The sequence below is a fragment of the Oncorhynchus mykiss genome, chromosome 3, assembly GCF_057628025.1.
Source record: "Oncorhynchus mykiss isolate SJ-2025 chromosome 3, ASM5762802v1, whole genome shotgun sequence".
Taxonomy (NCBI): domain Eukaryota; kingdom Metazoa; phylum Chordata; class Actinopteri; order Salmoniformes; family Salmonidae; genus Oncorhynchus; species Oncorhynchus mykiss.
Genome location: NC_143024.1, coordinates 50,968,812 through 50,987,069, shown reverse-complemented (window position 1 = coordinate 50,987,069; position 18,258 = coordinate 50,968,812). Strand labels below are relative to the sequence as shown.

General features: G+C 39.6%; 1 protein-coding gene across 2 annotated transcripts; it reads left to right on the top strand.

The window, feature by feature from the left end:
* The first annotated feature begins 1,888 nt into the window (after positions 1-1,888).
* Positions 1,889-16,013, top strand: LOC110519953 (interferon regulatory factor 2). 2 transcript variants are annotated; one of them, XM_036974067.2, is made up of 9 exons: positions 1,889-2,183; positions 3,137-3,228; positions 5,739-5,838; positions 5,990-6,166; positions 6,775-6,809; positions 7,450-7,570; positions 8,810-8,974; positions 9,851-9,894; positions 11,543-16,013. In XM_036974067.2, exons 2-9 carry the CDS (start codon positions 3,142-3,144, stop codon positions 11,846-11,848), a joined length of 1,035 nt encoding a protein of 344 aa, XP_036829962.1. In that variant the 5' UTR covers positions 1,889-2,183; positions 3,137-3,141; the 3' UTR covers positions 11,849-16,013. The 2 variants fall into 2 exon arrangements, with proteins under 2 accessions (XP_036829962.1, XP_090085624.1); XM_090229498.1 differs by having other exon boundaries at positions 8,801-8,974.
* The last annotated feature ends 2,245 nt before the right edge of the window (positions 16,014-18,258 follow it).

The window sequence follows — 18,258 nt, the reverse complement described above, 5'->3', positions numbered from 1 at the left end:
GACTGTGAAGAGGCCTCTTGTGGCATGTCTTGTGGGGTATGCATGGGTGTCTGAGCTGTGTGCCAGTAGTTTAGATAGACAGCTCGGTGCATTCAACATGCCAATACCTCTCATTAATACAAGTAGTTATGAAGTCAGTCTCTCCTCCACTTTGAGCCAGGAGAGAATGACATGCATATTATTAATATTAGCTCTCTGTGTACTTCCAAGGGCCATTTGGAAATTGCTCACAAGGATGAACCAGACTTGTGGAAGTCTACAATTCTTTTTCTGAGGTCTTAGCTGATTTTCTTTTGATTTTCCCATGATGTCAAGCAAAGATGCACTGAGTTTGAAGGTAGGCCTTGAAATGCATCCACAGGTACACCCCCAATTGACTTAAATGATGTCCATTAGCCTATCAGAAGCTTCTAAAGCCATGACATAATTTTCTGGAATTTTCCAAGCTGTTTAAAGGCACAGTCAACTTAGTGTATGTAAACTTCTGACCCACTGGAATTGTGATACAGAAATAATCTGTGAAATAAGTGAAATAATCTGTCTGTAAACAATTGTTGGAAAAATTACTTGTGTCATGCACAAAGTAGATGTCCAAAACCGACTTACCAAAACTATAGTTTGTTAGCAAGAAATTTGTGGAGTGGTTTAAAAACGAGTTTTAATGACTCCAACCTAAGTGTATGTACATTTCAACTGTAATTGTAAAAGGGTTATCTAATGATCAATTTGCCTTTTAAGCTAACACAATGTGCCATTGGAACACCGGAGTGATGGTTGCTGATAATGGGCCTCTGTACGCCTATGTAGATATTCCATAAAAAATCAGCCGTTGCCAGCTGCAATAGCAATAGTCATTTACAACATTCTGATCAATTTGATGATATTTTAATGGACAAAAAATGTGATTTTCTTTGGAAAAACAAGGACATTTCTAAATGACCCCAAACTTTTGAACGGTAGTGTACATCCAGACAAAGGTGTTTGAGTGTATATGGTGGGCATATTGGATTCCTAACATAGTTAAAGTAAACAAAAATAGACTTGAGTACAGGTCATAAGTACAGTACACAAATCTGAAACATTTCTCATTTAAAATGTGTATGTATACAGTTGATTAAACCACCATTTAGGGGTAATATGGCAGTGATATTGGATTTTGGATGTCATATTGGATTTGGAGTGAAATCTAGGGGGCCCCCTAACGTAATTGCATGAGGGGTTAAACATATAAAATCCACAGAGGAACATTTGACTGGAAAAATGACAGATTTCAGTATCTGAGCCCACTTTTCTTATAGATGAATACAATGGCCACAACATTTTTTTTTTTAAATGTCATTGGAAAGTTGTCTATTGAACAGTTACCATACCAAAAAGTGAAGTTCATCATCATAATTCATCCTAAATATTAATAGTTGATATTTCTACCTATTGTATCTGTGTGTTTACAGGTCTACATTTCCAAGCTGTATTAAGATATCCTAATGTTGTTTATCTGTTTATGTAGGGCAGCCTTGTATTCCACATTCTAGCAATATCAGAGCCTGGCAATACTCTTCACATTTTTAGTTTAGGGGGTGCTTTAGAGCAAATTACAATAGCCACTAATCAAAAAACATGTTACTGCATTTACAGTAACAATACAGCACTGATTTAGATCACAGATAACTTGGAAAGTTGTCTATTGAACAGCTACCAAAAGGAAAACCTGGTAAATATTTTTAGACATACAACCATCTATTTCGTATATAGGAGAACTTAGAGATATGTTAAAATATGGTTGTGCTTTGTTATACCTCGGGTATCTCAAAAACTAAAGCCCTGTTTGAGGATTGGTCACTAGCCTAGCAAACTGGAATACAACCAGATGAGGTTTGAGGAAGTGAAAATGAAATTGAGCTGTCGATTGCAGAGGCGTAGCCGTAGACCAATGAGCACGACTTCCGTGCTCCAGAACCCCTTACGTACAACGCCATCTATGTCCAGGGGACGTGAAACGAATATATCGGGAGGGGGATTTCCACGCAAAGCACTTCCTTTACTTGTTTTGCTTTCGATCTGGACACTGAAATAGGCTAATAGTTTTCCTTTTGGTACGCAAAATCACACACTACACGGGGATAACTTTGCGACTGGCAAGAGGACTGTCGATACCTCAAGTTGAATAGAACACTTTATCGCAGGTAACGTTTCCGCATGTTGTTTTTGCTGAAGAGTTATGTATCCATAGAATCATGAAGCGACCATGTAAACCCTAATCGAAAGCAATAGAACCTTGATCCGATCATGGGCAACCGACAATCCGACATGGAATGAAGTTTATTTTCACTTTTGGGTTGACATGTCAGCCAGCTTTCTGGTGAACTTGAACAGCTGTCAGTTTTGGCCACAGCATGACTTTGCGAGACGGATGCAATGTATATTTGTTGCCAACTGTGGCGCATAGCGCACCAGAATGTCGATAAACCATTGAAGTAACCATTTATCGGTAGTTGTCTTTTACATTGTGTATGTTATTATCAGGCTCAGAAAGAAATTGGAAGCATAATGGAATTGGTTCTGGTAAATGACATGACTACTAGGCTACAAATGCAGGGTTGACTAAATTATAACTACAAGTTCGTTATTTTATTGGCTTAATGTTCTTAATGGAATATGTATGATAAACCCAATATGCAAATATATTAAAGTAACATTCTCATAACCTGTTACAGTTGATTGGTTTAGGAGTTTCTTGCGTTTTGTTGGAGTGGACCTTGATCACAAACGTGATTACTCTACTTGCAGCACTAACTAGAGGTCATGGTTATCACAAACCTTATGTGCACCGTTAACCTATTTTCAAGATTCATTAACACCTTATTACACATCAACAGAGTACAGTTCGACATGTGATATAACACATCTGAACGTATTATTGTGTGTTGTTGTGGCCCCTCTGTATTAAATGTGTTTTGGTACTGGGTCCTGCTCTGTATGAGATCAGATGTTGCTGATAATCTCAGGGAATTGTCATCCCCCAAATGGGCCAATTGGTCTCAGATGTTTTCTGATCTGTTGCTGTCTTCAGGACGTGAAGTGAAGGGTTAATTCATTCAATTTACTGTTTATTTCCTCCTTGCTCTGTGTCTGCCAGCCACCATGCCAGTGGAGAGGATGCGAATGCGACCATGGCTGGAGGAACAGATCAACTCTTGCCTAATTCCTGGGCTGAAATGGGTTAATAGAGTAAGTGAAATGTATCTTTATTGAGATACTGAGTTTGCCTTAGTATGGAAGTTCACCATATTCTAAGTTTATACTGTACCTGGTTTTCAAGCTTTGCTGATTCAACAATTGCTACCAAACCCACCAACATAACCCCTCCATCATATAGGAAAACAAACAGGCATGTACACATCTAAACAGCCTGTGTGCATCTTACTATATTCTTTAACAACTTTTTTGAGTAGCACTTTATAAAAACTCCACGTAATAAAGCATTTATAATGAATTAGTAAATTGTTTATTTATCATGTATTAATCATTACTCGATTCTTTAGATTTAATATACTGTAGGTCCTTATAAACCATTTACTAATCATTAGTTAAGTATTTTTGCATCACTTCATCTAAAGTGTGGGCAATTTATATTTTATAAATACTTCATAAATGTGAACATGCCATTGGTAGACACTCCAGCATTACCGGATCTTTCTTATGGTCTCAAAATAGCCTAGAACATATGGTAAAGAATGGTAAAATAATAAGCACACTTGACAGGATGTTAAAAGAACTATGTCAAACATTTTATCTACAAAAACTGTTGTGAAGGAACTGTTGCAAGGACTTAAGGAAGAGTTGTAATGTGAATGTTTTGCTAATGTTGTCAACCTCGCAAACTAATTATAAAATAACGAGCTGTAGCCTACATACAACAGCTAGCCACACCGGACAGTTTTTCTTTAGTGGATTTTTATTCCTGCATTACTACTGATATGTGATTGAGGTAGAAATGTTACATGTATTATTTTCAGGTAGAAATGTTACATATATAGTGCATTCGGGAAGTATTCAGACCCCTTCACCTTTTCCAGATTTTGTTACGTTACTGCCTTATTCCAAAATGGATTAAATCCCCAGTCCACAATCTACACACAATACCCTATAATGACAAACCCTATGAGACTCGAAATTGAGCTCAGGTGCATCCTGTTTCCATTGATTATCCTTGATGTTTCTACAATTGGAGTCCACCTGTGGTAAATTCAATTGGTTGGACATGATTTGGAAAGGCACACAGCTGTCTATATAAGGTCCCACAGATGTCAGAGCAAAAACCAAGCCATGAGTTTGAAGGAATTGTCCGTAGAGCTCCGAGACAGGATTGTGTCGAGGCACAGATCTGGGGAAGGGTACGAAAAAATGTCAGCAGCATTGAAGGTCCCCAAGAATACAGTGGCCTCCATCATTCTTAAACGGAAGACATTTAGATTTCCCAAGACTCTTCCCAGAGCTGGGAGGTGATCAAGAACCCGAAGTTCACTCTGACAGAGTTAATCTGTGGAGATGGGAGAACATGCAGTACTCCACCAATCATGCCTTTATGGTAGAGTGGCCAGACTGAAGATATTCCTCAGTAAAGGGCACATGACAGCCAGCTTTGTTTTTTTGCCAAAAGAAATATAAAGGAATCTCAGACCATGAGAAACAAGATTCTCTGATCTGATGAAACCAAGATTGAACTCTTTGGCATGAATGCCAAGTGTCACTTCTGGATGAAACCTGGCACCATCCCTACGATGAAGCATGGTGGTGGCAGCATCATGATGTGTGGATGTTTATCAGTGGCAGGGACTGGGAGACTAGTCAGGATTGAGGGAAGAATGAATGGAGCAAAGTACAGAGAGATTCTTGATGAAAACCTGGTCCAGAGCGCTCAGGACCTCAGACTAGTGTGAAGGTTTACCTTCCAACAGGACAACGACCCTAAGCACACAGCCAAGACAACACAGAAGTGGATTCGGGACAAGTCTCTGAATTTCCTTGAGTGGCCCAGCCAGAGCCCAGACTTGAACCCGATCGAACATCTCTGGAGAGACCTGAAAATAGCTGAACAGCGACGCTCCCCATCCAACCTGACAGAGCTTGAGGGGATCTGCAGAGAAGAATGGGAGAAACTCCCCAAATACAGGTGTGTCAAGCTTGTAGCGTCATACCCAATATGAGTCAAGGCTGTTAATGCTGCCAAAGGTGCTTCAACAAAGTAGTGAGTAAAGAGTCTGAATACTTATGTAAATGTGATATGTCTGTTTAAAAAAACAGTGTGTAAATTGATGAGAAAAAAAAACTATTTCACCAATTTTAGAATAAGGCTGTAACGTAACAAAATGTGGAAAAAGTGAAGGGGTCTGAATATTTATAACCTTCAAATGCTTCCAGTGCTTCAGTCTTTTAAAAACAGACTATTTTCACATATGACTTTGTTTGTCAGCACCTTTAATGGGAATTTAAAGGAAGTATCTATTTAAACATAATAAGATAGTTCAGCGAAAGAATGTATTCAGATATTTGTTTCCGTACCTCGTAAGCAGTCTATGGACTCATCTTAATCTCTTGTGGAATGCGTAGGAATGTTTTCATCCCTGATTATTTGGACGTGGGGAGATTAATCATGCAGCTGACCAAATCACGCAAGGTGTGTGCGATGTGTTAGCCAAATCATAAATGTCTGAATCATTGTTGTAATGAACCTGCAGGAGAAGAGGATCTTCCAGATTCCATGGATGCATGCTGCAAGACATGGCTGGGATTTGGAAAAAGATGCTCCTTTATTCAAGAACTGGGCCATTCATACAGGTACAGTTATGAAAATGAAATGATAAGAACTGGCTAACAATACACAGTATGTTACATTACCAATGCCACTGTTATGTGTTATGATCAGAGTTATGTCTCAAGTTTATGCAGCAGCATAGCCTTCCAATAATAAGTAATTTTTTATATTCAGGAAAATACCAACTAGGGATCGACAAACCAGACCCGAAAACATGGAAGGCCAATTTCCGCTGTGCAATGAACTCTCTGCCTGATATTGAGGAGGTGAAAGACAAGAGCATCAAGAAGGGAACCAACGCTTTCAGGGTATACAAGATGCTGTCTGCGTCAGAGCGCCAGACCAAGAAAGGCAAGTGGTTGCCTCTCTAGCTCTGAGAGAACAATGATTGGGACTCCCGAGTGGTGCAGTGGTCTAAGACACTGCATCTCATTGGTAGACACGACATTACAGACACCCTGGTTAAAATCCAGCTGTATCACAACCGGCTGTGATTGGGAGTCCCATAGGGCGGCACACAATTGGCTCAGCATCGTCCAGGTTTGGCCGGTTTGGTGTAGGTTGTCATTGGAAATAAGAATTTGTTCTTAACTTACTTGCCTAGTTAAATAAAGGTTAAATAAATACATAAAATTAAATTAGAAATGGCAGAGACCGAATTAAAGATCAGCTTCCAGAGAGGATAACACTTATTGCTTTACTGTGTAGCTACTAGCCAAGTTAATTCATTTATAATATGTGCTGTAAGCACGGTTTTATATGTTATTAACACTTGATTATGTAGATGCACATTTGTTAATGTTGTAGATATTTTTACATTACTGTTAATTTGCAATCAACAGTTTATCTACATGTTCTTCTCGCTGAGACGGTTGCATAGGCTTGAAATTGACACACTGAAAAATATTAATTTGTGTCCACCTTTTAACAGTGGAATGTCATGTTGATGTGTTTTCTAGGAAAGAAAAGGAGGGAAAAAGAGGGAAAAAACAAGGTAATAACTAGACCTCAGTCCATTACTATTCAATTTCACATTCAGACCATTCTAACCATTCAGACCACTCTAACCATTTAAACCATTCTAACCATTCAGGCCATTCTAACCATTCAAACCATTCAGACCATTCAAAACATTCAGACCATTCAGACCATTCTAACCATTCAAACCATTCAAACCATGCAGACCATTCAAACCATTCTAACCATTCAGACCATTCAGACCATTCTAACCATTCAGACCATTCTAACCATTCTAACCATTCAGACCATTCTAACCATTCAGACCATTCAAACCATTCAGACCATTCAAACCATTCAGACCATTCTAACCATTCAGACTATTCTAACCATTCAGACCATTCAAACCATTCTAACCATTCAAACCATTCTAACCATTCAGACCATTCAAACCATTCAGACCATTCTAACCATTCAGACTATTCTAACCATTCAGACCATTCAAACCATTCTGACCATTCAAACCATTCTGACCATTCAAACCATTCAGACCATTCAAACCATTCTTTGAAATTGATAATTTTACTTGGCAAATGTAAAATGATATTAGCAAGCATGACAGACCTCCAGTGAAGATGGAAAGAGATGCCCACACCTCTCTGCCTCTGTCACCCCAGGAACAGGTGGAGCCCAGGTCCTCATCCATGGAGAGCATGAATGGGTCTGTTGAAGACCATGAAGTGGTGAGGATAGAGGTGAAGGATGAAGTGAAAGAGGAGTACATTACAGACTGCACAGGTAAGAGCTTTGGCATCAGTGTCTGTGTCCACTACACACATTTAATCAATTGAATTGATGTTGTGTGGTAGACCATTAACCTCTCTGGGATATGTGGGACGCTAGTATCCCACCTGGCCAAAAGCCAGTGAAAATGCCAGAGCGCCAAATTAAAATACATTTCTATAAAAATCTAACTTTCATGAAATCACACATGTAAGGACCAAATGAAAGCTACACTTCTTGTGAATCCAGCCAACATGTCAGATTTCAAAAAGGCTTTTTGTCGAAAGCAAACGATGCTATCATCTGAGGATAGCACCTCCGAAAACAAAGAGAGAAAAGCATATTTCAACCCTGCCGGCGCGACACAAAACCCAGAAATAAAAATAGAATTCATGCCTTACCTTTGACGAGCTTCTTTTGTTGGCACTCCAATATGTCCCATAAACATCACAAATGGTCATTTTGTTCGATTAATTCCGTCAATATATATCCAAAATGTCCATTTATTTGGCGCGTTTGATCCAGAAAAACACCGGTTCCAACTTGCACAACGTGACTACAAAATATCTCAAAAGTTACCTGTAAACTTTGCCAAAACATTTCAAACTACTTTTGTAATACAAATGTAGGTATTTTTTAACGTAAATAATCGATCAAATTGAAGACGGGATGATCTATGTTCAATACAGGAGGAAAATATCTAACAGTGCACTACAAGTGACCCTCGTTCTGAACAGGGCTACTTCTTCATGACACAAAGGAAAAACCTCAACCAATTTCTAAAGACTGTTGACATCCAGTGGAAGCAGTAGGAACTGCAAGAAGGTCCCTTAGAAATCTTGATTCCCAATGAAAATTCCCAACCTCAAAAAAAAAAAAATCTGAATGGTTTGTCCTCGGGGTTTCGCCTGCTAAATAAGTTCTGTTCTATTCACAGACATGATTCAAACAGTTGTAGAAACTTCAGAGTGTTTTCTATCCAAATCTACTAATAATATGCATATCTTATCTTCTGGGGATGAGTAGCAGGCAGTTGAATTTTGGCATGCATTTCATCCGGACGTGAAAATACTGCCCCGTCACCAAGAAGTTAAGAGAGCACAAAAGGAGTAGTGACAAGGAATGTTATTATGAACATGTATAGTAGTTACACACTTAATAATTAATGTCTTATGCATATAGCTGTGAGTGAATTGTTTAGGCTTTCCACTGGAGGACAAATTTATAACCAGGGATTATCTTAAGCTTCCTCAGAATTTCTTCATCCGGGCAGTCGCAGCCCTGGGGATGACCAGCTGATCATCGATGACCTGCCATATGTGTGTCAGACCATCGAGGTGACCACGGAGAATGAGGAGCAGTCAGTCAGCTCCAGCCACCCGTACCCACTCCAGATCTCCCCTGTGTCCTCGTATGGAGGTCAGTCCACACCCCCTAAATCCTCCCACTCCATCCCAACCCATGCCCTAACACAACAGACGGGGTTGCTTGGAACTCACATCAGTACCCATTATAGGTGTTAATAATGGTATAGTTCCTATAGTTCAGAGCAGCGATGAAAGAGATGTGAATGATTAGAATGTCATTCCAGGTGAATCATTTGATTGGTGATGGAAGATACCACTATATTTTCTAACACCATTGTATACCTGCGACTTGTAAGGCCCACTATCACCTCCATTTTAAAATGCCAAGTCAAATTGAAACATTTGAACCTTTATTCAGTCTAGATAGTATAGTACTGTGGTGTATTGCTTAATGTCTATAAGGGCCATAAGGCTTCCCTGTTGCAAGACCAAGGCCAGGCCAGTGCTTGCTATCATAAACATGGCTACATCACCACTGTCATTCAACCTGCTCATGGTATCACTGTAGAATAAGTTAATGTGTTGCTTGGGAGAAGCATTAACACAGAAAGAGTTGAACTCAGAATATGAACTTGTATTTATGCATATTTACACAGTTATTTCTGTATGTGTATGCTTAATATGATACTGTATATGGTTCAGTTGATATTGATCCGCCTGATGTTCTACATATAGTATGATACTGTACATATAACTACTCTACTATTCCTGCATGTTTAGTATTTGGTGAAGCATAACATATAATCTCTACAACGATTATGTGGACAAGTTTACTAGAGTTCATCACTGATGGTAGCAGATAAGCCTATTGTCATTTCACTTTTTTAACTCTGACATTCTTTCATATGCCCATCCTTCTCCAACCTGTTAGTCTGGAAATCCCTGAGTTATGCGTTTTCATGGTTGTTCTTTCTGTTCTGCTTTACAGAGAGTGACACAGACAGTGTGCACAGTGAAGAGGACTCTAAGGAGGTAAGGACACTGAACAATTGCATTGTCCAATTGCATATCTGTGTCAGAAGAAAATCCCATCAGTCAAAAAATTGCCTCCTAACCATTATGTTAGCGAAATAATCATTCAAGACAGCTAGATTATTTTCTACGGTTGGAAAGGAAGTAAAAATCATGAGCTGACACACAGAAGCCTTTGATTTTGAGCCTGTGTGCATTTATGGAGTGCTTGCAGCACAAAGTCACAGCTTTGTTTTATGGTGCCATTGTAGCTGGCTTGTTCTCTTAGCCAAGGGAAGTGCACTTAGCTAGCATAATTAGCTAATTCTAATAGTGCTGAGCGGCATGGCTGGGCCTGCCTGGGTACACAGACACATACTGTACAGACCGCTGAATCATTAACCCTGCCTTATCAAAAGATAAACAAACCTTCACTTGAAACCCACGATTTTGAGTTCATTACATTAGCCAGTTCTACTGCTTTACAGTAGTAAGAATACTGTAACTGTAGAATGGTGGTACTGTCCCTTTTACTTCTACCACTAGCCCAGCCCATATTGTCAGTTCCTGTTCTAAAGTGCTCTGACGTAAAGAAAGACGAAAAACAGAAGGCAGCTCTCTGGTGAATACCGGATTCACTTTTGTCCCCTGGCTAATGATTAAACCTAATTTCATGTCTTGAATTGTGCTCAAAACAAGCCCAATCACAAACCAAGGCACATACATACAGTTACAGAATTCAACAGAATAGCATTCTTTATTTCTCAACCATTATTTCCCTTTTGTGTTGTAGTGTTCTATTGTTTGTCGTGTTCTAATACATAATGACATGCCCATTGGAGAAACAGAGAAAAGTAGTATAATGCCAAGCTATTTTCTTTGCCCTAGAAAGCCCTGGCTGTCAGCTACTTTCAAAAATGTGGACAAGATGGCTATTGTGGTTCTTGTAGAATATCTTGTTACATTGAGCTGGAAGAGGAAATTTGATGCTGCACACACGCACGTGTGTGTATGTCCGTGGGTGAAGAGGGAGGAGATGAGGTTCCTTAGTATAGATGAATCATGCAGAGCTCAACAGCAGGAAGAGCATTTTACAAGCATACAGCGCTTATAAACATGACAATATGTACATGGGCATGCCAATGTGTTCAAGTTGCAGTAATATATTTTCATTGGTAAATATGCCACATGTTTTGCAAGACTTGCTATAGCTAGGTTTCCATCCAATTGGTGACATATTTTAATGCGAAAATGAAAAACTCTGCATAAAGAAAACATGTGCACACAAAATGTAATTTTTCTCTTAAGTTTTCATGTACTGAGTAAAAATCTAAAGTTCAACACACAATAAGATCCCACCATGTTGAATGAACAAATGATCTGTCGGCGTTTATAAAATTGTATCGAAACGTCCTATTTCCATCACAGCTGTTGTGATTTTTTTTTATATGCTATGACTTTACTCGCATGAAAACTGTGGATGGAAATGTGGTTAGTGTCAATGAAATTCCCTCTTCTAATGCTGTCAATGATTTATGAAAATTCTACAAACAGACTACTATACATGTGACGAAATATGCTTGTGGCCAAATCTATATTGAGATCTATCCTGAAATAAGTGTTTGAATGGTTATGGCTGAATTAAACCCACCTTCACTGTGACTTGCAGCATCTTCATGGTGGGCTGTGGGGATCAAGTTTAGCTTCCTCTGTGCTGAGAGTACCATCGTGCTCACTACCCAGCATGGCCACCTTTGTCACTACTGGAAAGGTAACCAACTTCAAAGTGACCAGCACCAGGGACCCCATGCCCCTCATCAGCTACAACAACAGCCCCTGGAAAAGGGACATGCCAGCAGCCCTACACCCTCCTTCAGAGCAGGCTTCCTCCAGCCAGGCCTCTGCTGCAGAGACCCGAGCCAGCGTTATCATGAAGACCTCAGACATCTCTAAGTCCTCTGTGAAGACCTGCTGAAGACCTGGCAGTGCAGTGACTCAAGATATGGGCCAGTCAGTGGCAGGCTTGGCGTTGAAAAGCCTTGATCACAGCTGGCCTTCTTGTTAGACCAGAGTGCCTGCTGGCCTTGTTCGACCAGAGTGCCTACTCATAGGAATGACTGGGACATACAGTACAGTATAGGGGTATGGGGCTCTGTGAGCTGTAGAATATGGATCGATGCCCAAACTGAACCTCCCAAGATCTCAGGGCCTTTTAGATGCGATGGGAGAGAATTAATCTACGAACTGTGAAAATATTTGTAGGGCATCTCATCCCACTTTGCCCACTGTTAATAATGTACATACTAATTTGTCTGCGTAATGGCAAACCGCTTCTGCACCTTATGGAAAGCACTGACGGGGATGTGTCTGGCCACTCTGGGCTGTGTATGTGTGTACACTAACAGCAAAGCTGAAGCCATAGTAGAGGCCTTGTAGAGGCCTTATCTATGGCTCACTTTGCAACCTTGTCTTTGGCCTTCAAGGAGATGCCATCCATAGGATAAAAGGAAGAAGTGAATAAATGCACTTGGTAATTTATCTAGATGCCTTATAAGGCACTCTCTTTTAAGCATATATATACAGTGGGGCAAAAAAGTATTTAGTCAGCCACCAATTGTGCAAGTTCTCCCACTTAAAAAGATGAGAGAGGCCTGTAATTCATCATAGGTACACTTAAACTATGACAGACAAAATTTGAAAAAAAATCCAGAAAATCACATTGTAGGATTTTTAATGAATTTATTTGCAAATTATGGTGGAAAATCAGATTTCTGGCGCTCACAGACCTGTAACTTCTTCTTTAAGAGGCTTCTCTGTCCTCTCGTTACCTCGTTACCTGTATTAATGGCACTCGTTTGAACTTGTTATCAGTATAAAAGACACCTGTCCACAACCTCAAACAGTCACACTCCAAACTCCACTATGGCCAAGACCAAAGATCTGTCAAAGGACACCAGAAACGAAATTGTAGACCTGCACCAGGCTGGGAAGACTGAATCTGCAATAGGTAAGCAGCTTGGTTTGAAGAAATCAACTGTGGGAGCAATTATTAGGAAATGGAAGACATACAAGACCACTGATAATCTCCCTCAATCTGGGGCTCCACGCAAGATCTCACCCCGTGGGGTCAAAATGATCACAAGAACGGTGAGCAAAAATCCCAGAACCACACGGGGAGACCTAGTGAATGACCTGCAGAGAGCTGGGACCAAAGTATCAAAGCCTACCATCAGTAACACACTACGCCGCCAGGGACTCAAATCCTGCAGTGCCAGACGTGTCCCCCTGCTTAAGCCAGTACATGTCCAGGCCCGTCTGAAGTTTGCTAGAGAGCATTTGGATGATCCAGAAGAAGATTGGGAGAATGCCATATGGTCAGATGAAACCAAAATACGACTTTTTGGTAAAAACTCAACTCGTCGTGTTTGGAGGACAAAGAATGCTGAGTTGCATCCAAAGAACACCATACCTACTGTGAAGTATGGGGGTGGAAACATCATGCTTTGGGACTGTTTTTTTTGCAAAGGGACCAGGACGACTGATCCGTGTAAAGGAAAGAATGAATGGGGCCATGTATCGTGAGATTTTGAGTGAAAACCTCCTTCCATCAGCAAGGGCATTGAAGATGAAACGTTGCTGGGTCTTTCAGCATGATAATGATCCCAAACACACCGCCCGGGCAACGAAGGAGTGGCTTCGTAAGAAGCATTTCAAGGTCCTGGAGTGGCCTAGCCAGTCTCCAGATCTCAACCCCATAGAAAATCTTTGAAGGGAGTTGAAAGTCCGTGTTGCCCAGCAACAGCCCCAAAACATCACTGCTCTAGAGGAGATCTGCATGGAGGAATGGACCAAAATACCAGCAACAGTGTGTGAAAACCTTGTGAAGACTTACAGAAAACATTTGACCTCTGTCATTGCCAACAAAGGGTATATAACAAAGTATTGAGATAAACTTTTGTTATTGACCAAATACTTATTTTCCACCATAATTTGCAAATAAATTCATTAAAAATCCTACAATGTGATTTTCTGGAGAAAAAAAATCGAATTTTCTCTGTCATAGTTGAAGTGTACCTATGGTGAAAATTACAAGCCTCTCTCATCTTTTTAAGTGGGAGAACTTGCACAATTGGTGGCTGACTAAATACTTTTTTGCCCCACTGTGTGTGTGTATATATATATATATATATATATATATATATATATATATATATATATATATATATATATATATATATATATATATATTATAAAGGTACATTTTAATCTAGGGTGGACAATTATACAATTTGTATATTTTTCCCCAAAAATTAAAGATTTCAGAATATTTGTTAGATTACTTTTTTTATTGTTATTTACATGACAGGAAAAATATATAGATTTTCCATCAACATTTTCTGTCTGCATTTGTGACATCTACTGTATGTGAAATTGTATATGCTTGTAGCTTACTGTATGTGTGTGTGTGTACATATGTATGTGTGTGTACATTACCAGTCAAAAGTTTGGACACACCTACTCATTCAAGGGTTTTTCTTTATTTTTACTATTTTCTACATTGTAGAATAATAGTGAAGACATCAAAACTATGAAATAACACGTATGGAATCATGTAGTAACCAAAAAAGGTGTGAAACAAATCAAAATATATTTTATATTTGAGATTCTACAAAGTAGCCACCCTTTGCCTTGATGACAGCTTTGCACACTCTTGGCATTCTCTCAACCAGCTTAATCTGGAATGTTTTCCCAGCATATGCTGAGCACTTTTTGGCTGCTTTTCCTTCACTCAGTGATCCAACTCATCCCAAACCATCTCAATTGGGTTGAGGTCGGGTGATTGTGGAGGCCAGGTCATCTGATGCAGCACTCCATCACTCTCCTTCTTGGTCAAATAGCCCTTACACAGCCTGGAGGTGTGTTAGGTTATTGTCCTGTTGAAAAACAAATGATAGTCCCACTAAGTGCAAATAAGATGGGATTGAGTATCACTGCAGAATGCTGTGGGAGCCATGCTGGATAAGTGTGCCTTGAATTCTAAATAAATCATAGCAAAGCACTATCACACCTCCTCCTCCATGCTTCACGGTGGGAACTACACATGCAGAGACCATCTACTCTCCACATCACCTACTATGTGTCTCACAAAGACATGGCGGTTGGAACGAAAATCTCAAATTTGGACTCATCAGACCAAAGGACAGATATCCTTGGTCTAATGTCCATTGCTAATGTTTCTTGGCCAAAGCAAGTCTCTTCTTATTATTGGTGTCCTTTAGTAGTGGTTTCTTTGCAGCAATTTGACCATGAAGGCCTGATTCACGCAGTCTCCTCTGAACAGTTGATGTTGAGATGTGTCTGTGACTTGAACTCTGTGAAGCATTTATTTCGGCTGCAATTCTTTAGTCTGGTAACTCTAATGAACTTATCCTCTGCAGCAGAGGTAACTCTCTGGGTTTTCCTTTCTTGTGGCGTTCCTCATGAGAGCCAGTTTTTACATAGCACTTGATGATTTTTGTGACTGCACTTGAAGAAACTTTCAAAATTCTTGAAATTTTCCAGATTGACTGACCTTCATGTCTTAAAGTAAAGATGGATTGTCATTTCTCTTTGCTTATTTGAGCTGTTTTTGCCATAATTTGGACTTGGTCTTTTACCAAATAGGGCTATCTTCTGTATACCATCCCTACCTTGTCACAACACAACTGATTGGCTCAAACGCAATGCACACCTGTTAATTGAACTGCATTCCAGGTGACTACCTCATGAAGCTGGTTGAGTGAATGCCAAGAGTATGCAAAGCTGTCTTCAAGGCAACTAGTGGGTACTTTGAAGAATCTCAAATACTTAAATATATTTTGATTTGTTTAACACTTTTTTGGTTACTACATGATATATGTGTTATTTCATAGTTTTGATGTCTTCACTATTATTCTACAATGTAGAATATAGTAAAAAATAAAGAAAAACCCTGGAATGAGTAGGTGTGCCCAATCTTTTGACTGGTACTGTATGTAATTGTGTGTTTTAAATTAGTTGCTATACATTTACACACGTTTGAGTGTGTCACTGCACATTCAGGGGCAACTCTTAATCCTGTGGATAAACATGCAAATCTTAATAAAAATATTGTTTTGTAATCCTGTTGTACTACAATGTTGTAATATTTCCAATATTACACCACAGACTGTTTTTCAAGTTTCAATATAATGACACAGATTAACAGAGGTCAGCAGTGTCCTATAATTTAAGACCAAATGTGTGAAACATTTACGCTGTTGTTTGATTCAGCTGTTGGGATTCAGAAGAGATTTGTTTCATTGTTGTTCTGCTCCTACTGTCCTCACTCAACTCTTGAAGTCAGATCTTTACTCAGAAAATAGTCCCAACGGTGATTGTTTTGACACTCATAGTATTACTTGTTTCAACAGGAATGAATGCAGTGATATTCAAGTTATTGCATAATGGCTCTGCGAAGCATTATTATCCTTGCACAAATACTAGTGATTGTGAAATAAAACATTCTTAGTATTTTTTCCCCAGTTTCCTCATAACAATCCTCCTTTCAGATTCTATTGAAAAACAAAGGAGGGTAGTTGTTGAGCTCCAGCACACAGTAATCCCACATGGGCCTGGTTTGGCTCATGCTCTAGCTGCCGTTTGGTTTTGGTTGCTGTTCTTAGCAGCTCAACTTCCTGTTTGCGCCTGAACACAGCCAATTGGTGCCTGGGTTGCTGTGACACCTATACACCAGATAGGCCATTAGTCAATCCCAGAGTAAACAAAGTATCAACCTCTCCCTCAGAATAGTCCAGAGCACATTATAACAGCTTGTAAATGCCAAGCAATATGAAAAGTCATTGAAGTTATTGCACATGAGTTAGAGGACTAGCCTGTCAGACATCTCCATATCTTACATGCTGCAATACATTATATTTTCATTTACCACATATTTTAATTTAGTTTAGACTCATTCAAGTCCTGGTTTGGTTGAATAGTCATTGTGCAAATGTAAATGATCAAGTTCGTGACATTACTGTAGTTCTCATGCAGGTCTGAATACATTGCACCAGCTAGTGGCTGTAGTAATAACTAGAATTTAATTGAAAGTACTGTAATTCAGTAGTTTGATGTTTGAACTCACAATAAAGCAATTAAGGTAAAATCAAAGTTTATTGATCGCATACACAGATTTAAAGATGTTATCGCATGTGCAGTGAAATGCTTGTGTTTGTCGCTCCAACAGTGCAGTAATACTTAGCAATCCAAAACAATAAACATATATTCCCAAAAGTTAAAAGAAGGAAATTAAGAAATATCAGAATGAGCAATGTCAGAGTCCGAAATATAAATATATATACACTGAGTGTACAAACCATTAGGAACACCTTCCTAATATTGAGCTGCACCCCATTTTGCCCTCAGAAAAGCCTCAATTCATTGGGGCATGGACTCTAGAAGGTTTCAAAAGCATTCCACAGGGATGCTGGCCCATGTTGGCTGGATGTTCTTTGGATGGTGGACCATTCTTGACCACTCTACACACAGGAAACTGTTGAGCAAGAAAACACCAGCAGCGTTGCAGACACACTCAAACCGATGCACCGGGCACCTACTACCATACCCCATTAAAAGTCACTTAAATATTTTGTCTTGCCAATTCACTTTCTGAATGGCACAGGAGAGGGACGGAAGCAAAACTGTTACACATACATGTCTCAATTGTCTGAAGGCTTAAAAATCCATCTTTAACCTGTATCCTCCCCTTCATCTACACCGGTTGAATTGGATTTAACAGGTGACATCAATAACGGATCATAGATTTCACTTGGATTCACATGGTCAGTCTATGTCATGGAAAGAGCAGGTGTTCCTATTGTTTTGTACACTCAGTGTACATATAAAGTGGGTTAAACAGTATGTAAATATTAAGTGACCAGTGTTCAATGACTATACCGGGTGGTAGACGGCTAGTGACAGTGTCTGAGGTTTAGAGCAGGGTACTGGGCAGGAATGTAGAAGTTATGGGAAGAAGGTAAAAACAACATAAAAGCTCAGATTTTCTTCTCTTTTAGGTCAGTGCCAAGTTCAAGTTAAATTTTGCCATGCATCATGAAAGCTCTCTTTATTCAATTGGACGACGTGAGCCTGGATATTGGGAAATACCTAGCCAATTGCACAACTGAATAAATTCAACCCAAATGTGTCTTCCGCTTTTAACCCAAACCGTCAGATCAAAGAGGTGCCTTAATCAAGATCCATGTCATCTGGACCCAGGGAGCAGTTGTTGTTGGGGATTAACTGTCTTGCTCAATGGCAGAACAGCAGATTTTTCCACCTTGCCTGCTCAGCAATTCGAACCAGCAACATTTCGTTACTGGACCA

What these genes read in the sequence shown, in the direction of transcription:
- LOC110519953 (XM_090229498.1), top strand. Translation starts at nt 3,142, where the DNA reads ATGCCAGTGGAGAGGATGCGAATGCGACCATGGCTGGAGGAACAGATC. An exon ending in GTACATTACAGACTGCACAG is followed by an intron (nt 7,571 to 8,800) that starts GTAAGAGCTTTG and finishes GATTATCTTAAG; the next exon opens with CTTCCTCAGAATTTCTTCAT. An exon ending in CCCTGTGTCCTCGTATGGAG is followed by an intron (nt 8,975 to 9,850) that starts GTCAGTCCACAC and finishes TCTGCTTTACAG; the next exon opens with AGAGTGACACAGACAGTGTG.